Source organism: Dermacentor albipictus, chromosome 1 (assembly GCF_038994185.2).
Source record: "Dermacentor albipictus isolate Rhodes 1998 colony chromosome 1, USDA_Dalb.pri_finalv2, whole genome shotgun sequence".
NCBI classification, from domain to species: Eukaryota; Metazoa; Arthropoda; class Arachnida; order Ixodida; family Ixodidae; genus Dermacentor; species Dermacentor albipictus.
Genome location: NC_091821.1, coordinates 476,949,512 through 476,975,296, shown reverse-complemented (window position 1 = coordinate 476,975,296; position 25,785 = coordinate 476,949,512). Strand labels below are relative to the sequence as shown.

At 45.0% G+C, this 25,785-nt stretch overlaps 2 protein-coding genes across 2 annotated transcripts in view; both read right to left on the bottom strand.

The window, feature by feature from the left end:
• The window catches only part of LOC139054850 (uncharacterized), a 34,355-nt gene extending 34,154 nt beyond the window's left edge, over positions 1–201 (bottom strand). Inside the window, exon 1 of the mRNA XM_070532510.1 lies at positions 124–201. Within this exon, the coding sequence (XP_070388611.1) occupies positions 124–187 (64 nt within the window). The 5' untranslated portion in view covers positions 188–201. The remainder of the gene's footprint in view (positions 1–123) is intronic.
• Positions 202–8,367: 8,166 nt separating this feature from the next.
• Positions 8,368–25,097, bottom strand: LOC139054520 (uncharacterized). Its single transcript, XM_070531605.1, has 6 exons — positions 25,087–25,097; positions 23,130–23,293; positions 22,258–22,300; positions 21,321–21,426; positions 20,289–20,357; positions 8,368–11,559 (listed from the first exon to the last, which is right to left on the bottom strand). Exons 1-6 carry the CDS (start codon positions 25,095–25,097, stop codon positions 11,527–11,529), a joined length of 426 nt encoding a protein of 141 aa, XP_070387706.1. The 3' UTR covers positions 8,368–11,526.
• Positions 25,098–25,785: the final 688 nt, after the last annotated feature.

Here is a 25,785-nt window from a genome sequence, read left to right as displayed (position 1 = left end):
GTTTTTCCAAGTCCGAGCATGCGCTGCCACTTGATACATTACTTTAATGGACTGGCGGGCGCTCGAAAGAGAGCATGGCTGCCTATAGGTACATGATCAATCACTTTACGCAGCGAATCTCACCTGTTAACGGAGAGAAAAGGAGCAGGGCAAGCAGAAAACTCGCATGCGACATTGCGGCCTCCATGTCTGACTCTTCGAATGACATCCGATGGCGGCGGACGTTGGTTATAAAGAGCGTTTATCTTCTTCCTTGGTGATTCGCCTACTTTTCGTACACTCATGATGTATCGAACTCTTCGCACCCCATGACGGCTTTACGAGTGACGCGTCAGCTTATCAGGCGCCACATCCTTTCTGAACGGAAGGCATTTAGGTCCGCGTAATGTGCCGACTGTGCGATAGTCCTGGTGCAATTGTGGTAGGTATTGCACAATGCCGTAGAAACGCAGTTGCGGGCTTTTCAAGTTGCAGGCGATCCAAGGAAGATCCGCCTAAGAGAAGTGTTGCATCGCTGTGGGTAACTCCGGCGCAACGGTTTGTACAACAATTGTTCAAAGGCTATGCGCTGGGCGCATCCAGTCATGCCCTGAATAAAAAATAAATAAATAAATAATTCTTCGGTTTTACGCGCCAAAACCCCAATCTGAATATGAGGCCCGCCGTAGCGGCAGTGACTCCGGAGTAAGTTTGACCGCCTGGAATTCTTTAACGAGCGCGCAATGCGCGGTAGACGGCCATTTTTTTTTTGCCTTCCTCTTCATGAAAATGCGGCCGCCGTGGTCGGGATTTTACCCCATGACCCATAGCAGCGCAACGCCAAACCCACTAAGCAATCTCTGCAGTTGCCGAAGTTTCTTTCATTTTCGTAATATTTTGCCTCCGTTGAAAGCTGGAATTTCATTGTTGTATCTTATAAGTTTCAGCGCGTTCTTATTTTACACACTGGAATAGCAGCTTAGGCTTGTTGGTTTTCCATCTTGGTGTTAACATCGCAAAACGTAGGCGGGACACGAGACGCGAAGACGACACCACAAGCGTTGACTTTAAACAAGGTTGTTGAAAGTCGGCGCTTGTGCTGTCGTCTTCTCGCCTCGTGTCCAGCCTACGTTAAACTTTGTTGAAAGTCAACGCTTGTGGTGTCGTCTTCTCGTGCCGCGCCTACGTTTTGCGCTGTTAGCACCAGTATTTTACACAGCCGTTCTCGCTGATTTATCAAAACCAGTACATTAGCTGCTAGTAACAGCGCAAAATGTAGACAAGAGACGAGACAAGAAGACACCACAAGCGCTGACTTTCAACAACGTTTATTCCGAAAGAAACACGGCTGCTTATAACCATTGCCCACAGGTGTTGCAGTCACGTGATCGCACATCATGTGAAACCTGCACTTTTTTATTTTTGCACTCAAGATAGTGCTTGCACGTGCAAAAGCTCAAGTTCTTTTTTTGCCACTAACAAGGACGGCGTGCTAACGCATTGGTCACGAAGCCTGGTAATCTCGGCTGCCTAGCACAATTCTAGCACTGAATTTGCAGCATGCTCTGTAGACGTTAAAGATTTATGTTATTCGATCCCCCAACATGAAATTTTGTAGTGCGTGGAAGAATGTATAGATGCACATGGTGCTGTCGCTTTTCAGAACGCCTCCGGGGTTTGAACTGGTGGATTCCTGGGATTCCTTTCTGTATATTTGAAGTACACTTATGTTACGTGGGAACGGAATGTGTACCTCCAGAAATGCGACGTCTGTATAGGGTCATGTATTGCGCCAGCACTTAGCGATTTGTTTCTTGCCCAGAAAGGTAGATTACTTCAGAACGCCCTAACCAGAACAAGCGTCCGGGGAGTCTTTCGATATGTTGACGATTACTTGCTTCTATGCGATGGCTCTGGCACAAATTGAGATGACGCAGTTTTGGAGGCAGTAACATGCTTTCGTCATGTGCTTCAGCCGCTTGCTGTTACCCAAGAGGTCCCCACACAAGGGTCCTTGAGATTACTTGATCTCAGACTCGAGCTCTCCAAAGGGAAGGTCTGCTGGGCCTATGAACCCAGAGGCGACAAGGCGCCACTGCCATTCGAATCAGCGCATTCAAAACTAGCGAAGAGAGCAATTGCAAACCTTTGTCTAACAAATGCGCTCAAAAAATCGTGCATCCACGCAATGGAACAAAGTTTTAGTCGGCAGGTTGACCGGCTTACTAGGGCTGGACCGGCTTACTAGGGCAAGAAAAAGTAGGAAAAAAAATCTCAAAATAAAACTCAGTCATACTGTAACCGCCACAACCCACAGAAATGCATTGAAAGTACGTATGGTAGGGTATGGTAAAAGTTTATCGAGGTCCTGCAGAATGTGAGTCATCAGAAAGCGCGCCACTCCCACGTGGGAACCGGAAGGCCAAGCCTCTAGGCCGCATCGTGCGCCTGCCGGTCAGCCAGAGTTGGTCAGCTAGAGTTGGTCAGCTAGAAGAGGGCTGTGGAGAACACCCTCCCGTCTGGCCGAGCTGTTATGGATGATAGAGCTTTGACCGGGCACACCGTCAGAGCATGTGTTTTAACGTGGCTAATTCTCCGCAATCGCGGCAAGTACGAACGGTGTAAGTATCCGGATAGGGATACGTATCCGCTTGTAGCAGACGCTTGGAGCGTAAGTGCTTGAGCTCTATTGAGCCGTACCTTTATGTGTATATATATATACCAATATATGAGTGATTATCATTCACAAATGGTGAACCCAGGTGTATAATTTTTTTTATATACACTTAATTGAATATAATCTCAAGATGATGAAATGACCACTGAGTGCTTGGCAAAACTTCCTTACCCCGCACAGTAGCGGGACTGCAAAGCGTACAAAACTAGACTGCACAAATTTATCGCCAGTTGAGGCAGTAGTATTGTCGAGGTTAAAGTTACAAAATACAATAACTAAATACAGTACATACAATACAATACAATACAAATACAGTTGCATAAGTAACTAACTAAAATAAAAATAAAATTCCAGCAGATGTGTGCCACCTTGCATAATCACCAAACAATTTTCAGCGAACCTGTTTCTTTCAAGCAGTCGAAATAAAAGTTTTAGTTTCCTGTAATTGCGCTTTAAGATGTCGCCAGTGTATCGTGGTTTCATACGAAACCTTGCCTTCATATAAAGCTTTGGATCATTTATTGTAAGTCTATAAGCGTCACTAATACATAAACATACATTTTACTTCGCCAGAACATTAACCATAGTCTCCTCCCCCCCACTCTCCTCCTTCACCCCATGTTTGCTAGATTCGATCTTGGTTTGGTTCCCAGTTCTCCCAAAGCAGCGAGGTAAATTATGCTTTGTTCGTAAAGCACATTGATAAATCTCGGGACAGCTTGTATGCGTATAATACTGGAAATGTCATAATTTGTCCCCTGACTTATCCATGATGCGCCCCTTATTTCGGCAGATATACCCAAGATGCCTTGATTCGTTCACCGATTATCTCCGAGAAACAAACTACGAACGACTTAGGACGCATTTAAACAAAGAGAGGAGGAAGCGGGAGGAAACTAGTACTCGGTAATTGTTTGCAACGCTTCAAACCGGTCGCAAAACATGAAAATTTCCTCAGATATCGCATTTTCCATGACCACCCCTCCATTTGCACGAAATACAGATATGCCCCAACCTTGTCGGGGCAACGAGAAGCAGCTTAGAGCCGTCGTATCACATGTTCTAAAACTTGATTAAGACATCTTTTTTAAAACAAAACTATAGGCTACGTTTGATATAACTTGTTTAACCTTCCAACAAAATGTTTCACAGCGTTCCACCCATCATTTCTTGCTAAATTTGATTTCGGTGGCAATTGTAGTTCTGGCAGGACAACGGGCTAAATTCTGCCCCTTTCGTTAGACTCACTCATAATGCTCTAGAGGGTTTGTAGAAGAAGAAGAAACTTTAATAAAGAATAGTCCGGCAGTTCTTGCTGTGGTGGCCTCAGGTGACGGCTCGAAGTCCTTGGACTCGAGCGGCATCTTCGGCTTGCCGGACGGCCCAGAGCTGGTCTGCCAGCTCTGAACTTCTGATAGCCGCCTCCCAGCGGCGGCGACGCCTACGGAGAAGGTCCCCGGCGGCTCCCGCATCCGGGGCGGCGTCGGGAAGAAGCGAGCTCGAGCCTTCTCCTACCCTGGCAACGGCCGCGATTATGGACGCGTCGCCAACGGAGCTGGTTTGATTACCGTTGTTGCCGGCACACTCCCAGAGCATGTGTCGCAGCGTTGCTCTCTGTCCGCATGTTTTACACGCGTCTGTTGAATATAAACGCGGATAGCAGTGGTGTAAGGTAGCGGGGCTAGGGTAGGTGTGTGTTTGGAGCAAGCGTAACGTTACGGCCTCGTTCCTGTTCAATTTATCGTGCGGTGGCGGGAATGTGCGTCTTTCGAGTCTGTAGTATTGGGTGAGGTCTCTGAACGTGGTTAGGCGATCGCCCCACGCCCAGTGTGCTTCTTGTTGTGTTTCTGTTGTAGTGTCCCGATCCGGCAGATCCGATGCCCCGCTCTCGGGGGCGGATGCGGCCACATAATCAGCGGCGGCTCGGCGTGTGAGACCTCGAGCCGTGGCGTGGGCCGCCTCGTTGCCCGCGAGCGGAACATCGGTGTGTGCCGGGGTCCAGAGGAGGAAGACCGTAGAATTTTGGCGTTGCGAGGGCGATGACGAGTCGCCGTCGTCAGAAATTTGGAGTATGCGGGCCGCTTCCCGCGAGACACGACCGCGCGCGAAGCCGCGGATTGCCGCCTGCGAATCGCTGATAACGATCGCAGCGTTCGGCACCGCGACGAGTGCTAGGGCTATCGCGGCTTCTTCGGCCGCCTCCGTGTGTCCCGCCTCGATTAACTCGTTAAGGGAGTTGTGAACTCCGAGCTCTAGAAACTTGTCGGTGCTCGCGTTGAGTGGAACGCCGACCGCCCTCTTGAAAGCCTTTCGGATAATGCATTCGAGTTTGGTTTTTTCGGACCCGATCCACCTCAGGTAGGGGGCAACATACGTTATGCGGCTTATCGCGTACGCCTGCACGAGATGGATCGCGCACTCTTCCCGCATACCATTGCGTCTATTCGTGATGCGACGCAAGAGTCGGATCGTGTCATCTACCGAACGACGAAGTATTTGCACCGTCTCTCCGTTATGGCCGTTTGCCTGCAGGTGTAATCCTAGGATTCTAATTTTCTCTACGTGCGGTACGGGAGTACCATCTGCCAATGTAATGCGTATTTTGGAATATTCCCGTTCCTCTTCGCGCACGGTTTTACGACCTCTCCTTGTGGGTTTGTAGAGTAAGAGTTCGGACTTGGTAGCCGAGCACTCGAGGCCCGTTCCACGCAAGTAATTCTGAACCGCATCTACTCCTGCCTGTAGCGTTCGCTCGACGTGACCGTCACATCCTCCCCCGGGAACCCAGAGGGTGATGTCGTCCGTGTAGAGACTGTGATGTAATCCTTCTATTTCTGTTAATTTCTCGGGTAGACCAAGTAGAACTAAATTAAAGAGTAATGGTGATATGACGGATCCTTGCGGCGTGCCGCACGGACCCGTCTCAAATTCCGGCGATTCCTCGTCGCCGACGATGACGCATGCGCGCCTGCCCGCGAGGAAATCTCTAACGTAATTATACATTCTTTGGCCTAGTCCTAATCTTCTAATTGTTTTTAAGATTGCTTCGTGCTTAACGGTGTCAAAGGCCTTTCTAATATCTAAGCCTAGAATTGCCTTAGTGGAGCTGGTAGTGTCGTCTACGATCTGGTGTTTAAGCTGAAGCAATACGTTCTGTGCGGAGAGGTTGCGGCGGAATCCTAGCATGGTGTGCGGGAACGCGTCATGATCTTCGAGAAAGTTGGTCATGCGGGTGAGAACTGCGTGTTCCATGACTTTGCCTACGCAAGACGTAAGCGAAATCGGTCTTAGATTATCGAGCGTAACTTGCTTGCCAGGTTTAGGAATCATGATAACGCGGGCCCGTTTCCACGCTTCGGGAATCGAACCCTCTCACCAGCACTCATTGACGTAGGCCGCGAGTCGGGAGATTGACTCGTCGTCTAGGTTGCGGAGAGTCTTGTTGGTAACCCGGTCCGGGCCGGGCGCCGATCGAGTGTTGAGTTCGAACAGGACTATCCGAATTTCCGATTGGCTAAATTCCGCGTCCAGTTTCTCGTTTGTGACGCCGTCGTACTCGGCGTGCTGGATGCTTTCGGCCTTCTTAAAGTAACGGTCACGTATTGCGTCGAGGAAGTTATCGCCTTTATAATCTCTAACTAGTCTACGAGTCTTGTGGCCTTGAGCGGCCCGATTCTCCTCCGGATCTAATAGATGTCTAAAAAGGCGCCAAGCGCTCGCCCCGGTCATCTGCCTCTCGAGGCCGTTGCACGTGTCTTCCCATTGTGCCCTGCATACCTGAAGTGCGTGTTCTTCGATTCCTCTGTCTAACTGTGCTATGCGTTTGCGCAACGCCTTATTATGTCTTTGGCATTTCCATGCCTTTAGGAGGGCTCGCTTTGCTTCCCACATGTGTAGGAGCCTACTGTCAATTATTTCGAGGTTCGCTTCGGGCGGAACCTCAAAAGTTGCTGCGCCTACGTTCCTTCTGAGCGTCTCGGTCCACTTGTCTATGTCCGTAATCGGCTCGTCGCCTCGCCCCGCTTCTTCTCGCTTCTTGCGGAACGTGTCCCACTTCACGAGTTTGAGCTTACGACCTTTGCCCTCAGGGTTAGTACCACGACCGCTCGGGCCCGTTCCTATCGTGATCTCGATCAGCGCGTGGTCGCTCCCCAAATCTTCCTGCGTATTTTGCCAGTGCGCTGTTGTAACATTTGAAACGAACGCAAGGTCTGGTAACGTATCGGCACTCACGCTGTTCCCTCTGCGTGTAGGATCAGCGGGATTCGCGATCAGTGCAAGCCTTTGGTCTTGCGAGTCTTCCCAAAGGTGTTTGCCCTTGGGTGTTTCTCGGGTGTAGCCCCAGGCTCCGTGGCGCGCGTTAAAGTCGCCTGCAACAAGTAGAGGCTCGCCGCCGGAAGCCGCGCGTGCGCCCCGCAGTAGGTCCCCGAATCTGTGCTGCAGCGTGGGTTTACTATACACGTTAAGGACGAAGAGTCCTCGGCCGCTCTTCGGGATTAATTCTACGAACACGTGAGGTATATTTACGCAGGCAAGCTCTCGCTGCACCACAGTGACATTACGTCGAACGAGCACGGCGGCGACCGGCAACGGGCGTGGCGGGGGAGACGGCCGGCGCGGCACCATCGCCCCCGGCCTAGCGCCACCCGCCACGCGGGCTGTAGCTCGTTTCCTTCTTTGCCTGTTCTCCGTCGCGGTCGCATCTATGGCTTTGTAGCCAGCAAGTTTAACCGGATGGTTTGTCTCCTGTAAAAGGATCACGTCCGGTTTCGTCTCACGGCTGCGTATGAATTGCTGGAGATTACCTCGCTTCCTCCTGTAGCCCCGGCAGTTCCACTGCCAGATTGTGTATTGTTGTTTCCCAGTGTTAGTGTGCTTCGTTGCGTTCCAATAACCCACCCTCTTTGAGCACATCACCCACTACCTCGGCCTTACTGTAAGGAAACACAAATAAACTGCCCTGCACTGTAAACAAAAAAACACCCAGATGGGCGTTTTTTGCTTGTCCTCTAGCGCATTCCCTTTTGTACATCTTTTTCCTCCCATTGAATGGGCGTACGACAAAACTCCCATTGACATGGGCATTAATTGGGCACACAACGGGGGTACCGTAATACGCCCACTTCACCCCCTTCACCCCCATTTGACGGGGAGGTACAATGGGAGTTTTGTGAAGGAATTAAAGGCATTTTAGTTTAGGTGCGGCAGGCACGTAGCGAAATGCTTGGTGGGGCGGGTCCCGCGCTTACGCAGCACCAGGCGGAACGCCGCAGGCCAAAATGTCGAACGCCGGCGATCAAGGCTCAAGGGAACTCGTCCGTCCGTGAGCTGCCACCCGAGCAGGCGCCGCACCTGCTCGGACCGAACGCCGGCGTCCGACACTGTGGCCTCCGGTATTCCGTCTGCTGCTGCATAGGCGCGGGGTACCGCCACGAAGCATTTCGCCGCGGGCTTGCCACACGTGGTCCAATCGACGGCACACGGCCACCGCTGAATCGACCAAGTCACGCGCACACGTGGTCCAATGGTGAATGAACCCGTCACCGCCCGTCTTCATTTTTTCCTTTCGCTGATCACAGAGCCCCTCATTGCAAAGCTTTTATACAATCGTCCTATCGAAAATGCTAGTTACCGGAAGTGCCTCCGAGGCCAGCAAACGCCTTCGAGAGCAGTTGCTACTTGCTGAAAGGAAAAATGCACGAGACACACACTGACAGCAAAGAAAATTTATTAAACACCAACTGTAAGAAATATAAGCTCACTTTCGGGCCCAAAGGAAAGCAAATTTCTGCCCCAGTAAAATAATCGTCTGAATTTTAAAAAAGAATACTGTACATTGTAAGCATGCATGCCAGTTACTAGTATTCTACGTCCTAACACAATGAAATTAGCAAATGAAAGAAATGCTAAGAAATCTTATCTCGTTTCATACTGAACTGTAACTACGTAGCCAAGTGTTTGAACTGTTACTTTGCACTGACACTCCACACTTTTGCACAGACAATATATTGAGCTTGCTTGACTAACAGTAAAACTCTATTTGGGCCTAGTAGGTACATAATTCTGAACTTAAACTTACAGCGCAAACACCTAAGACGGACCACAAAAGGCAGATGCGGCACACACTGGCGCTAACTGACAACTTCTTTAATTCTTTGTCATCGATGCATATATAAACCCTAGGCCACACAACCGCACAGACTACATTACAGAGATCTACCAAATTACCGCATAAGCAAACGTAGGAAGTCAAATTCAGATGGGTGCAGGGACAAAGATATGTCACTGATGTAATTATTACCTTGCCTTTTTATGTGGTAGGCCTCTAAGGCAAGCTGCGCATGCTCATTCTTGCTTTTGCCAAGAATCGACGTCCTATCAAGTTGTGTCTCACAACTGTTGTAAGGGTTTGCATGCGCAACAAGGTGCACTCCTCTACCTACATTCTTGTTTACTTTTTTGCGCATGTTCCCTGCGTGGTCCCTTAAATACATAAGGTCATCTATCAATTCAAGGGAGTTGCTTGCAGGCATAGTGTTCCTTTGGCTTTTTCTTCGCCGAACAAGCTTTTAAAGCTATGCTCACGCACCTGCGGAGAGAGCAGAGGAGGAGGCCAAATTCGGCATAGTGCTTCATATGTGCCGCGCGCTGTCGGCGTGGTTTACACCATTCCACTCTCATGTGGTAAGATATAGCTTGGCTAGATAGGGCATTGCGTCAATGACCTACTCAGGGAACATGCGCAAAAAGTAAACAAAAATGTAGATAGAGCAGCGCACCTTGGTGCGCATATAAACTCTTGCAACAATTGTGAGGCACAACTTGACGGGATGTCGATTCTAGGCAAAAGCAAGAATGAGCATGCGCGGCTTACCAGAGAGGCCTACCACATAAAAAGGCAAGGCGATAATTGCATCAATGAGATATCTTTGTCCCTGCACCCATCTGAATTTGACTTCCTACGTTTGCTCATGTGATAATTTGGCAGATCTCTGTAATGTAATCTGAGTGCCTGCACGGTTGTGTGGTCTAGGGTTTATATTGCATCGACGACGAAGAAATAAAGAAGTTGTTAGCCTCAATGTGTCGTATGTTCCTTTTGCGGTCCGTCTTAGGTGTCTGTGCTGTAAGTTTATTGTGTGCAAGCCATTCTAAATTAACAGTGGCGTGTATAACGAGGTTGATCAGTAGTATTTTGCATGGACTAGCACACAAATATGATAAATGTCAAAGTACTAAATTAAGAAATTGGGACTCAACACACAAACAAGCTACATAATTTAGTGTAGTTATTGGGCTGTATTTCCGAGCAGGCTATTAAAAATAAACCGTATTTTACAAACCAGAACCCACCTGCTGATTATGATACGTGCCATAGCGAGTAACCCCGGATTAATTTGGACAACATGGGGCTCTTTAACATGCACCTAAATCTAAGTACACGGGTGCTTTTGCATTTCACTCCCACTGAAATGCAGTTTTGTTTACGACGAGATTTGCGAAAGTTCCGAACAGGATCCCCCCTATATTTTTACAGTGGGCACTCTTTAAATGGAGCCTCAAGGGGCCAGGGAAATTGGTTCCATTTACCAGGCATTCTATTTAGTGCGAGACATTGCAGAGAGCCAACCAACCATCAGGATGGTGTCCTGGTTAAGCGGCAGTTTCGCTTAAGCGATTTTCGTTTATGAAGGTTCCACTGCAGTCCTTAATAGTGGATGAGTTGTGTTCTGCACGGGCACTTTAGCATGGCGACCACGTTTAGTTGAATATTGTGCAAGCAGCAACATTTTACTGTACCAAGTGCAATATATAAAGCCAGCAATGTAACATGCTGCGAATGTAGTCACGGACAAGTAACTCCCCTATCATACCCAATAACAGCATCTTTAGACGAGATTAGTACTGGTTTCTCATGTTTAAGTGCCTTGTTTTTAGAAATCAAATCCTCCTGATCACATTGGTTTCCAATTGTGTCATTCCCCGCGCTGAGGTCATTTGAGATTGCATTTAATTGCACTTCAGATAGCATATTGGTCTTATTTAAAAAGAACATGGCATCACAGTCACCACCTAGATATAGAATTCGAGCTGCAACGCAGTAGCAGACATACTGAGGTAGATGCCTAACTATTCTTTTGAATTGGGTTGCATACTCAAAACACTGCTATGCAATTGCAGACAGGGCTGGTAGTGTAGCAACCAGGACAGATTTAACGGACATACAGGAGCAAAATTGTGTGAGCTTCGAATAAATATTCTCTAGGAGGAACCATGCTGTCCAGTTATAAAATGGGGATCGAAATAAAGTAGTTCGATAGCAAACCTGCATTTCATTAAGTAAATAATATACTGTTCATGCTACCTTCCAGAGTGCACACTACATTCTCTTTCTTTGCATGTGAATTTGTTACCTTGCCATGGGTTGCCAAATGTATGGGTGTATTGTTGGTCGAGGGTGGATATAGGTCTCAGGCTAGAGGAAATATTTCGACAAGGAGACTTGCCAGGTTGAACAACGAATGTCTCAGGCTGGAGCCATTTGGTTCCCTTGCAATTATGTTGGCTCCAGCTTGAGACTTTTTTTGTTGGGCAACTGTTGACAATTAATGTCGCCATCTTTTCATTTACCCTCATCTTATTCAATCCATTGCTCCACGCAGGAGCTGCACTTTCTTTAAGAATAAAAATATTAATGAGCTCAAAGGCTTTGTGCATGGCTGCGTCCCCAAGTGCAAAAATTCGTTTTCAATGAATGACAGAGTTGGTACCTTTCTTGAGAATTCAATAGGAAGAACCAAAAATTAAGCTAACAGACTGGTTATGACGACAAGTAAACATGAATTGATGTGGAGTGCCATTTCTTCATTTCACACCAGGCTTGGGGCCAGCCGGACTTCTTCCTAAAATTGAGAAAATTTTTCTAATTAATTACATATTAAGAGTATTCTCTTCACAACCTAAAAATTAAAAAAGATGGTTATTTGGTTATTCATATTTAGTAGGGAACAGCGCGAAGAACACTGACGAAGTAAGGGCGTATGCAGTAATGACACATAGTGCTGGCTGACTACAGATTTAATATTAGAACAAACAGTTGAGTACTTTGGAATGCTTCCTAAAAGCCATAAAAAACCAAAGCAGGAAGCAGTTGTACGAAATAATGTATGTGCATGAAAAATGCACCTGATCATCGGTTTGCAGATATGTGTGCCATTTACTTGTCAGTTAACAAAACATGTGTTACACTGAAACATTTCTCCTACAATTTGGCAATTCTGTGGGCATTGATTATTGCTTGGGTCAGTTGGTTGCTGTTGTTACTGCTATTAGTGTATGGTGAAGTGTAATGTAGATGGGGAAGTGCTACTGACAACTACGAACATTGGCAAATTTTGCTGCACAGTATAATGCACGCATTGTCCTGCTGCAGCAAAACTTTCCAGTAAACTTTCACAGTTCTCTGTAGTACTTTCCCATCTGTCTTGCCTCACACTGTTTCATCTATAGCGCTTCACCATACTATAATATGCGCCACCAACTGACACAAAATTCTACCCTTCTGAAGTTCCTACTGCTACTTCGCACTCGTCACATTCAGGCTGCCAGTCGTACTGAGCCCAATGTAGTATAACTGCATGGACTGGCAGCTCTTGTCATGGATTTACTCTGGTGTAATGGCACCACAGAAGCAAACGAAGACAAGGACATGCAGGACACAAGTGCTTAACCTCAACTCTGGCTTCAATAAAAAAACAGAAATATACAACACGTAGTGACGTTATTAATTCATAAACAAATTCTTCGTGCAATTTAATTGAGAATGACTGATGCATTTGTCCTTTTCACGCTAATCTGTCAAAGCTTAATTATCTTATGTACATTTGCTCATAATTTCTGGCAACGAGTTTCGAAGAACACTGGAACGAACCACTCTATTTTGCAGTGCATCACAATGTGCGGATGAGAGTTGTTGCACACAAACTTCATTAGCCTCAATCTCAAATTATTACAATGTGTGTCTATGCAATGCAAGCATGACTGGATAGGAATGGCAGACTGTACATAACCTCCGTTGCACAGTGCAACGCCTGCAAATTGTGCTGCACGCAACAAACAAATTAGTTTGTTTTCCTGGCTTCAGTCTTTTTTTCTCATCAGAGCAAATCTCTCTTCACATGTTTCATACAAAAAAAATGTTTGCCCGTAGGGACCAGCTACACAATTACTCACGAAAATCCCAAATGCATACGAAACAACTGCAACCACTTCTTTACTTCATCATCTCATTCATTATATTCCCTAGTCATGCTTGATTTAGTTGCGCAAATCCTTTTTCTCAGGCCCTTGTTAGGAGAGTTTTGTGCTGCAACAAAAGGCAGAAGCCAAAAAAAGGAAGAGGTTGGTTGTGGCTTGAAGCACAATATGCATCTAGTGAGCTAGGCCGCAAGCGTTACGTAGTCTGCTGCCATCACAAGGCCGTGCCAACATCGGACAGATGGGATGCTCTATTATTGCGAAATCAGGGATTGAGGCAGTATGAGTCATCTGTGTGAAACAACCCTCCCTCACACAATGGTAAATGCTGCAAAGAATGTGACCGCGGTCCTGTGTTCCACAAAACTTGCGTTGTAGCGAGGTATTATGACCTGACAACACGCAAGGTAATTGTGGTTTGCAACATTTAAAAAGAATGACAAATGTATCAGTGATCCATTAGTTGCACTGCATAAAGAATTTCTTTTAACAGATATCATCACATAATGTCTCCACCTGTTATTAAATATTGCGTTTCCTTATTTTAAAGCTTGAAGTGAGATCTGGTGCTTGTGTCATGCGTACATATCTTTCTTCGTTTACTTTTTGTGGTGCCAATACACCAGAATTTGTATAACCAAATGGCCACACTGCTTTTGTCACGTTATAGTGGTGCTTGCAAAGCCTCGCAAACAGCAGCCTATTTGGTCAAAACGTGCTTTTGTACATATGCTTTCCCCAAAAAGAAAAGCTGCGAAAAGGTAACAGAATCAACAGCAGTAGGTTAAATCCACTGCAATGCTTTACTTTTCTGCCTTTATTATTCGTTACACCTAAGTGGATAAGCCAGAGCGTGAATGTTACAGAAATGCACCAAATAAGTTGCTGAAATTATGCAAAAATATTAACGCAACTAAGCATAGATTTATGTGCAATAATAGACACCACTCAGTTTCTTTCCTTCTGACACAAACGTAGTATATCTTATTTTTTTGGCATGAAGAAAAGCATATGTAGACCAGGCAATACTTGAATGAGAGCCTTCACGATTAAGCACCACTATGTGACCATTAGGGTACATACACTGTAAATAGTACAGATGATGTCCCGAATATCACAAGTGCAACATGTTAGCGAAAGCAGCAACCATTAACCCCGAAACTAATCAAATCCCACAAAAAAATGGCTGTGGCTTAGCTAAGGTTAAGCCCAGGATGCGAAGCATACTAGCCTTTATTTTAGTTGTTGAACCACTGTTTAGCCTGGTGAACTGCTGTTGCTTGGCTATATTTGGTTCGGCTAGACGAAGAAACAACTCATGCAGGCAAGCGCACGAGCTGAGACCCGGCTATGTAGCTACGCGGCCGCAAGCGAGCGCACGAGTTGAGCCTCTGCTTTTGCAGCTGTTATGACGTCATATGGTAGCTACGCGGCCACGCGCGGCGCAGCAAGGAAGAGCGTGGTTGTGCGGCTAGTATGCTTTGCATAATAACAAAAAAGAGATGTATGTGTCAGTGCAGCACCTGTATTCTGAAGTTACAGGAAAGTGGCATGCTTGTTAACAAACCTACAACCAAGGCACATTTGTATGTGGCCAACCCCTGCCTCTTTATGTGCTTTCGTGCCTTTGACAAGGTGTTACTAGATATTTATTTGCTTGTCTGTTGCAAAAACACATCAATTATCAGATCCGTGCACAGTGCACCATGCCATTTATCTATGTGGACTCACTTTGTGTCCTTAGCACTGCTCTCACCTGTTCAGAACTAACAATCACAAAAAGACTTGTTCTACTTAAATCTACATGCCTGAACATGTGGGTTCTGCAGTTGAAATAAGGTAATTATAAGTAAAACGAATGACATGTTCTGATGAACTTTGTTTTCATAATCTAATTGTTTATGTCGACACATAACCAGTCAGATCATTCGCACTAACACAAGAAAACAAATTCAACACACTGGTTTATACTGGTTGGTGCTCTTTTGACTTTAGTACACACTGAACAAACGACAGGCAGTGAGAAATACCAACAACCACTAACTTCCAGACGGCATTATTGGTCACATGTGCACATGATATAGCTACAAAAACCCAAACGAAAGTAAACAAAGAAAAAACTACATTTTAACAGAAAAAGAACAAGACAAAACAAATTTCTTCTGGTAGCTAAGACACAATCAAGGTGCGAATGCCAGCCATAGTTCGGCAAGCACACGTTTAGTTATTTTGCTCAGTCGCTCAATATCACAATTTCTGTTTGACAGCAACACTGACGGGACATCTGTGCATATCTTTATTGCACATGCCATTTTGGCTCGCCCCAAAATCCTTTTGTGGTTATTCATTTAGTACCTGCTTCGCCTGTACTGGCGTTGCAGGGGGATATACATTCTGTGTAATGTAACTTACAGTCAAATCAAGCAAACAAAGCCGGGAGGGAATTATCTTTGAACACTATGCAATCATTTGCAGGCGGAAAAACCTTGCAGTCCCTTTGGTCCAAGGAAAAAACAATGTGAGGCATCACCACTAAGTAAAAGGAAATTAATAAACCTGTTTAGTGTAATCTCTTCCTTGTGAGGTATGATGATAGCCTGATATGAATTTCCCTATCTCTACATGTTTGAAACAGTATATGCTGTGAAATAACTTTAACTGAAGAGATTTCCTAGTCTTTTCAATCCTGCCATTGCAGCTTACCCTTACTCTCAGTAATACAAAGCCATTTATTACGAATTCAAATTTTGAATTTGAGAGGCAGCGAATAAAGATATGGTTTTACGGTGTGTCACCGATACCTTCACATAGGTAGTATGAAGCAAACCCAGCCTTGCTTTTTCATCCACTCTGTACTCTTTGATACTGTCACACGCAGTGGGACGACACTATCGTGAAAAGTGCTGGCAGTGGAGGCGAATGCTTAGTCTGTCTCTCACTTCAATGCATCTCTGAAACTACAGATTATGCAATCCCCAGTACTAAACACGTGGGAAGACTGTGCACATAATACCACGCCATATCAGCACATCTAGTCTTTCCACATGCAGCAGATCACCTCTAGAACAGGGTGTGCAGGCTGCACATGTGCTCAGCTGTGCTAGAAATGAAGACACGCATGGACTGGGCCCCTCTGAGGGCCCCCTTAAAAGCTCAGTTTGTCATATTTTGTTTCTGCAATAGGCTAGTGCAAAGAGTGAATTTGCTTTATTCCTGAATAAAGGGAAAATCAGACATCCACCTGTTCGTAGCAATTGCTACAAAGGAAACCCATACGGATTCCTCGAAAGAAAAGCCTCATAGTTGAAGAAAAATTCGTCCTGGTCCGGGACTCAAACCCGGGACCACCGCCTTTCCGGGGCAGCCGCTCTACCATCTGAGCTAACCAGGCGGCTAGCAGATGGCAGGGCGAAGTCGAATTTGTCGACAACACAAGGCAAAGGCAAGAGTTTGATGTAGTAGTTCTGCGGAAACCCGCAAGGTGGAGAGAAGTAATGAATAAAGGGAAAATCCTGGTTAGCTCAGATCGTAGACCGGCTGCCCCGGAAAGGCGGTGGTCCCGGGTTCGAATCCCGGACCAGGTCGAATTTTTCTTCAACTATGAGGCCTTTCTTTCCAGGAATCCGTATGGGTTTCCTTTGTAGCAATTGCTACGAACGGGTGGATGTCTGATTTTCCCTTTATTCATTGCTTCTCTCAACCTTGCGGGTTTCCGCAGAACTACTACGTCCAACTCTTGCCTTTGCCTTGTGTTGTCGACAAATTCGACTTCGCCCTGCCATCTGCTAGCCGCCTGGTTAGCTCAGATGGTAGAGCGGCTGCCCCGGAAAGGCGGTAGTCCCGGGTTCGAGTCCCGGACCAGGACGAATTTTTCTTCAACTATGAGGCCTTTCTTTCGAGGAATCCGTATGGGTTTCCTTTGTAGCGATTGCTACGAACGGGTGGATGTCTGATTTTCCCTTTATTCATTGCTTCATTCCTATTGAGAAATGTTATGCACATGGTACAAGAATTATGAAAGTAGAACATTTTATTACTTTTCACCCCTCTCAGTTGGAATATCATACAAATGCATAAGCAGCCATTTTTGCCTTGTTTCGTCTATCTAAGATGTTTTTTTTCATGCTGAAAGAAAGGCATGTGTTTAAAGAATAAGCTTGGTTGCAACATGTAAAGAAATTGTGTAATGTCACAAAGGTTGCTGAAATCAAAATATATTTGTGATTTCCTTGCGGCTAGAACACTCAAAAGGAAAACGACCTTTTAAACAGACTAAGAAAAAGCCACAGCACACGCACGCATACTAAGCCAGGGACTAGTATATCAAACTGATATGAGAAGACTTTCAAAAAAGAATCTTTCCCGGTTTGGTAAAATTTTTAAAACAATGGTTAACACCTGGCCCCACGCCTTAAATCTAGAAGAAATAAAGTTCTTAAGTTACTCTGTGTTCTTTCTTGAACCCAACAAATCTGCCTAGAAAAATGGGTCAAGTCTACATCTGTGGCAAGGTGGAACAAGAAACTCGCTTTAGCTGGCTGCAGTGCTCCCTGCGATGAATATTCAGGCAGAAAATTGGTACTCCAATATGACCCTGCCCCCAAGAAAACCAAATGTGGTAGACTACATCAATGCACATGGGAAAATCTTTAGTCCATGCTTGCTGGCACCCTGTCTGTATTGGCCTCTAGAATAATTGTGGCCCCCACGTGCTGTAATCTTTCCGTGGCATAGAAAACAACATTGTGTGATACCAGCTGTGAAGTGTTAACTAATCAGTTTAATCAGCAGTTTAATCATGGCAGCAGTTTATTCACAGTTACTTCCAAGTGTTTACATGTTTTAAGCATTGCTTGTGGGTATCTTGGTTCCAAAACAACCTAGACCTTACATCCCAGTCTGGTGTGTAGTGTAACAAAGGTTTTTATCGGAGCAACTTGATGCTTTTATATTAGTTATTCAGTTGGCATGATCTTTCACAAAAGAGCTATAGGCAATTTTGCTGCAATAACCCTACTGTTTTTATAGCATTTGTCGTGGGGAGTGCGGCTTGCCCCTTTTGTCAGAGTTCTTGCTGAACGACGATTTATTATCAGTCTGTTATATGTGGAACTTGAACAGCTTATATTTTTCTCCTCAATCCACACATCTGCTGCACTTCTGCCAGCATCTCTACGCAGGATTTCCTAGGTATACTTTGTGGCGCAAAATAAATTTCTTGAAAAGGGAGAGAAAAAAGGAAGACAGTGAAGTGCCAAACTACCAACTGTTTAATGACAGCCTGAACAAACTTATAGAAGAAAATACAACTTCCGCTCATGTGCAGGGAGCCAAGGTGTGACAGAACATCATGATCATGATAACATACTTTGGATGAAGCACATTTCTGCGGAATATAGTACGATGGATGTATCGCTGACACAATCAGACCCTTTCTTTTTAATATAAAATGCTTCCAACAACTCCCTTGCAGTTCCACAGAAATGTGCAGAAATGAGCTTTTTTCCGCAGAAATGTGCTTCATCCAAAGTATGTTATCGCGACCATGCTGCTCTGTCGCACCTAGGCTCCCTGCGCTTGAGCGGAAGTTGTATTTTCTTCCATACGTTTGTTCAGGCTGTCATTAAACAGTTGGTAGTTTGGCACTTCACTGTCTTCCTTTCTTCCGTCCCTTTTCAAGAAATGTATTTTGCGCCACGAAGTATACCTAGGAAATCTAAGCACCAACTTGCCCAAGAAGTCCTTTTGGAACATCTACACAGGGTGTTTTGACTAATGTCATACCAAGTGAGCACACTACAAACCTTGCATGCATCGTTTTCATGACTCTTTCGATGACCATATTTCGTTTTCAGTGACTTTATCAACTAAGTATCTAGCGGCAGCTTGAACATAGGCACTCATGAGAACTCGCACCAGGCTTGGTCGAATACGTCCAGCACTGCATCACTGAGTAGTGAACCATGCTGTAAGAGTTGGCAACTAAATTGCCACTTTGAGATTGAAACTTTTCAACCTTACAATCAAGGCTTCAATTGCCCAGCCAGCGAGCTGCAGCAAAGGTGTGAACTATGGTCATCTGATGTCACATTCTATGTCATAGCGATAGCAGCTGTTCTCTCTAGTGGTGGCCCTCAAGGCCAACAGGCATCCCTTTCTGTGCACGTGCTTGTGTAGGACTAGGCAGATGGTGCCAGTTTGTTCTTCAGCATTAACACTATGTTCACGCTGTATCGGGAACACATTTTCTTACTCAGTGCAATAGCCCTTGAACCTACATAATTGCCACCAAGAATCCTTTGTCCATCAACCTTTCCTTTGCCATGTCATTTGCTTCTGCCTTGATGTCATGGAGCAACTTCAGCTAGCTGAAGCATTGATGTTGTTCGAGTACCCACACAGCCTTGCAGTTTTCCAACCTGAACGTTGCTTCATTAAAAGCTGACATGATTTGGTCTCAGCAGACAGATCAGAGTTAAAAAAGAACACTCATAAACTTCTTTCAAAGTCATTCTAACCTCGTCAATAATCCCGGGCCTTTTGATGTGTTATTCAGCATTGTCCAAAGCAAGTTGGCTCTTAAAAATCAAAATAACAACTTTGTGAGGGCAGCTACTGGGCTACCTGTCTCTTCAGCGAGCCTGAAATGTCTCCCAGCCATCAAAGCAAGAGCGCAAAAAAACGACAATGAAAAGTGTGGCAGACAAACTTTTCATGCAAATCCATATGTTTATGGACTGTTACACTAACTGAAAAAGATAGTGGCTTCCCAGTACAGTCTTAATGTACGTAGTTGTTTCAGTCACGAACAAACAGCCAGTTGCCTAGTCCTGCACAAGCACAGTGTAAAGATGCTTATGGATTAAAATTTGTGTGTGCATGTGGTGCAGTGTACCACATTTCATTTTCCTGAGGCTGCAGTACACTGGGAAGACTGGTTGCTACTTCAATAGGAAGCCCTTACAGTATTGCAGCCCTTTGTTCAGATCTTGCTGCAGATTGTATCAAATGCGAATGCAAACTGTTTTGCAGGACACGTCAGTTCAGTTCAAGCAATTAGACTGAGTAACCCAAGAAATACTTCAAGCCTCCAAAATGTTTTAATACAGTCCCTAGTTTAGTACAGGTTTTCACCTAATGTTTTGGCTTCTACGGTATAATGCTGTGTATAAGGCTTGCTAGGTACTAGTGGTTTGATGTGCACACTCTCTTGTGTTGCTATAATTACAACTTCTAACACAGATTTTCCTTCCTCACATACGTTTGGACACAGTGCCTGTGAGCTCATCTTTTAACCTGTTTTTCATTCGATCTGTGCATTTACATCGAACGTAAACTACAAAATATCAGTACTGAGAATCACAAAAGAACACACCTGCGTAACGATTCTGCCGAGATCGTTGGAGTGGTCAGTCACAGGATGCAACACCGGTAGAAAGGCATCCTGAGGTAAAGCAAAATAACAATCGTTGTAAGATGCGGATCAAAAATTTTATTCTGTGAGGCTTTTGGCATGTATACTAATTACTACATTTGTATGTAAAATAGTTTTGCATAATAGCTGAGCAAGGTTAACGTCTCACCCTGTGACTGTCAGCCAGTGCTACTCATGGCAATGGTGACAAATATGGCACATCCTTTCAAATGGAACTTTTGTGCATTACATGAATTGAACTTAGGTTCACATAATACATGACACCTGTGGTTAGAAGGATGTGTTGCATGCCGCACCAATGCCACAAGTGGCACTGCCTAACACTTCCAGGGCCAGACTTAGTACATAAACAATACAAATGTGCAACGAAGTGAACAGGTGGATAGCTGCTGCTATAACTCAAAGATTGCATGCACCATGCAGATGTGAATGCAGCTCCCATCAGGATAGAGTTGCCCTTTGGTGCACTTCATTTCTCTTCCTCTTTTGTCTTCATTGCATGCTGGTGCCATATGGTAATAATGAACAAAAATTAAGCACCTCAGTTCCCATTCTTGTTTTGCTACATGCTGTAAGGCCATCCAAATGCGCTTAAGACTCTTAAGGATGTAGCACATATTGAGCCACAGAAAGCTGTACTGGAAAATGTTCACGTTGCACTACAATTTTATAATTGAGACTTCTTAATTAATTATAATATCTGAGTTGATTATTTGATTAAGAATAATTAGGTAATTAGGCAAAATGCAGAAAATCTAAGTATTTCCAAGAGACAGGAAACAACATTACCTAGGTTCTGTGCAGCTAGGTGGCATATGCATATTTTTTTAAGTTTGCTAAAGTTACTTGGGATAACCTGCTTACGTCCCATGGAACAAGTGTCACACCAATCACTCTAAGTGATGCCGCTAAACTAGCCATTGCACTTAAAACATATAGGGTAATAAAAGTAAACTCTAGGTAAGAGCATACCAAGACCTCTATTGCTGAAAAGGGAAACTGATGGGAGGCGACTGATCTCCGGTTATGAAGCTGCTTCATCCTCACAGCTGGCAACGAAACGGCCGCAACCACAGTCCTGAAATAAAAGAGAAAAAGTTGACACTACAATGATCACACAGAATACGAAAAAGCTGGTCGCCAGTTTATCTTGGAGAGCATCTGCTGCTACATTAGGTTTTGTATATTGGTCAGCTTATTGTTAAACTAAGCTTGCCAAAATTTTATACCTTAATGCCTTTGCTCTTCACAAACTAAAACCTTTGCCTAACTCATACACTTATGCATTACTTAAGCTATGAGATGTTTACTGATCCCTTACAATGGATGGCTTCTAAGACAAATTATTTCACACAAAAGGATGCATAACTTATGAGTGTTACTGACATTGAATACCAAGGTATTACCTTTTTATAATAGATGATGGCAGACTTCAAGCACATTTTTCTCACAGATACAGGTTGATCGGTCTGCCTTTCTTTTTTCACCAGCAGTAGAAATTTTGTTATTAATATTCGTGCAATATAGGATGATGCTATGATGTGTGATATGACCCTGAGTTGAAAAGCGCCACTTTTTTGTGTGAATTTGGCACCTAGAATTCAAAACTCAATATCTGTACTCAATACGCAACGGCAAAGCAGCAAAGTAATTAAACATTAAACAAGTCCAAGTATCCAGTGCACAGCGCCAGCTGTTGAATAACAACATTGCACAAGCATCGACTGTATAAATGTAGCGTAGTATGTGCACGGCAGGCGTAGTGGCGGCCTCCAGCAAAGAACACAGCCATGGAGCAACGCGCCCGTATGAGCCATCGCCGGCAATTCTATCGCGTAAATTGATATATCTCGTCACGGGACAGGCATCGTTTTCTGGCCGCCGAGGTGCCGGCGCCACTGGTACTCACCTGCTCCGGCCGCCGAGGCTCAAGTGACGGCGTATCCAGTAATCTGAATCAAAGAAGGACACTGTTACCGCCAAGCAGTACGCTAACTATAAACTATAAAGCGTGTCTTATACTCTGACCGGCAGTTCATGCGGCGTTGACCCGTAGTGCCGTTGGAAGCTCACCACACGCTTTTAATACCACAAACGCGCCGCCGACATTTCACGCCCGTAGATCAAAGTCGACGGGCGCAGGCTCTGCATGCTACACGCCGCAGTCGCACACTCCCTGCACAATCAGCGTGGGCGCGAAGAGACACAGACGATAGCACGGAGCGTACTGGCGAATCTGCACAATGCGCGCTTAGTGAGCGACCTACTGCACACAATCGCACGAGCTAGGGGACTGGCGCCGCGTACGCGCCAGCGAGCAGATACCGCGCACAAAGAAGCGCCGCCGGTTCTCGCTCAAATGATCGCTGTACAAACACTCACACACGCGCACCGCAGTAAACCCTTAACGAGCCGCCACATTTTCAGGCTGCGGTTAGGCGTCGAAGCTTAGCTCACCTCGCACTGCACATAACTATTATGGTAGTGGCTTGCGCTTCGGGGAACATGTCGAATGTTCACATCCACCCTATTAAAGACGCGGCACAGTCCCTCATCATGTAAAATTCTAATGTTTAAGTACACTCGCTTGACCCTAAACACTCAAGTCACCTCGATTACGACAAAGCTCGAAGAAACACAGTGATCGTGCAAAATGGTTCTAGACGGCCAACTGTCGCGCCATGTTGTACTGAGACCTTCAATAAGTCATATCAGCGCGTCTCTTCACTTAGAACATATGCACACTAATAGAACGTGTAATAATCGTTCAGAGTCACTTACCGTGGAGTCTTGGGGGTTCAATGCTGTGAGAAACAACAACCACGGTAGAAGAATGCGCCGCCGCTGACAATGGCTGCCCCTTTGCGGCTTTCAACGCACGCGCGCGCGCTCCGAAGGCTTGTGCTCCTCCGCGCGTAGTTCCGACCGTTCCGACTTTCGGCGTCCTGTGTGCAGCACCAAGGCGCGGCCACTCCGAACAGAAAAACAGCGCCGACACACATTGCGCGGGATATTTCAAATCTGACTTCAGAAATAATCCTACTGAAATTGTCGCTGCGGCTGCCTGCCCTGTTGGTCACGGCTGAGTTATTCTTTTCTCTATTTGGCTCGTCTCAGATATGGGTGTATTTCAACACTCCCACTTTCCCGTACGCCACCGTTATTCCTTGAAAAGCCCCATTTTACAACCGCAATGGCCCTTCAAATGGGGCCGGGGGTATAATAATGGTTCTAGCTTATTTTACTTCTTCTCGTGGGAGTACTCATTTTAGGCTAGAGGGGAAAAATGGCATATCAACTGTTAAAACGCCCATATGGGCTCATTTGTGTTTACAGTGTGTTTAGTTTACAGAGGACACCAGGAAAACGTAATACACCTATCACGCATAAAAAGCCCCCCGCTCCTCCTCCCCCAAGAAAAGAAATGGTAGTTCATGATTATTCGTAACGCTTCTAAATAAGCCAGAAACGTTAAAACTATGCGACACATTGCAATTAAGCTGTGGTCATTTCTTCTATGCATAAATTTTGCGAAATGCTGAGTTTTCTGAGAAATTTGGGAAGCTTATCTGACACCAGCTTGACACCTCGAACGCTTGCTTGAGATTTCCGAAAGAGAATAGCTTTCTTTTTTTTTGCAGAACTTGTGCTTGATCAATACGCATTTAGCATCGCACACAAACTTGGTGTAGGAGTCCCCTCTGTTCGCAAAATTTTAGCCTGCTTGTCATTACAATTATGCGTAACTATTTTAATTATTCGGTCAGAAACCACATTGATAACACTCTGGACTACTTGCATACGTAATCTGTTGTAAAATAGGCGCATTAAACACATCTATTTGGAGCGTTGCCTGCGCATTACCCATACCTGGCCCCTAATTTTCCCTAAATATGAACAAGGTGCCTTTTTTAGTTCAGCGAACCCACCGGAAAATCAAACTGCCAGCCTGGTATGTGACGAACAAACATGTGGAAAGAACGCATGCTCAGCATCCGTTTACAACGTTACATTTAAAGCAATTACATGATAGTTTCGCAAAGCATTACACTAAAAATTCTCCCCATCTTAAGGGAACTTTGAGTTCGCACTTTGCGCAGTTCTTTTAGGAGTCTAGAAAGGAGTTTCAATAGCGACAGTACATGACAGCTTGAAACGCTTGTGTAAGTAACTTTCTACAAAGGCTACAATGGAACCACGCAGATTGCTCGTCACTGCGGACACGGTTCCCAATTCAACGAAGTATAAACACCACGCCTGGCATATTTTACCGAGGATACCACAAAAAGCAGCTAAATACCGTATGTAAGGCTTGAAGGTTGGGAAAAAGCAGGGATTTAGTGAATATTTTTGAAGAATATAAGTAACCTACACCCTTCGAACGTTCGATGCATGCCACCCACGAGGTAGCTCCCGCTTCCTCAAAACATGAAATCTTCTTTTTCTTCTGGCAGATAGTGTGTGCTAGTGCTGTATACCTCTTATGTTGAAACGGGCTGAAAATAAAATGGACAGTCTAAGTCAAAAGGGGTGCATGCCGAAAGAAAAAATTCATTAATTAAAACATAATAGTATTGTAATCACTGTGCACATCAGACAATGTCGTTTTTGTTCACGTTTGACGCAAAAAAAAACACCACAGAAAAGAGGAGACAGACCGCACAGGACAAGCACTGCCAATGTAATGAGTCACCAACTCGCTCAACTGTCGACATTCGGGAAGGTCGTTTGCACGCACATCTCTAGCATAAGGTGTCATTTCACATTGAAATTCTACAGCCTCTCGACACACACACACACACACGCACACACACACACACACACACACACACACACACACACATATATATATATACACACACATATATATATATATACACATATATATATATATATATATATACATATATATATATATATATATATATATATATATATATATATATATATATATATATATATATATATATATATTTGTGTGTGTGTGTGTGTGTGTCGAGAGGGTGTGAAATTTCAATGTGAAATGACAATTTATGCTAAAGATGTTATGATATATATATATATATATATATATATATTACATTAGACGTGCGTTGCACTACCAATTGTGCTGTGGCGACCGCTATCAATCCGTCCACTAACTTGGGTATTTATGTTGACTACATCTAGCCCTGCGATTGTTAGCCGGCGCCACTCAGAGCCATGGGGGGTGGATGTGGCACGTCCTTATATGCTCGATGGCATCACGTAATGCTATGTTCACACTACGGTCGTAACGCGCGTAACAGCTCTTTTGGCGTGTCGAACGTAACGGCTGTAAAAAACGTTACGGCAGTTAAGCCGGCACCTTTGTTCAGATTTACTGCTGCCTAAATTACGGCTTTTACAACAGGCCAATCAAATTTGGAGCTGCAGAATCGACGTCACCAGCGGTCCA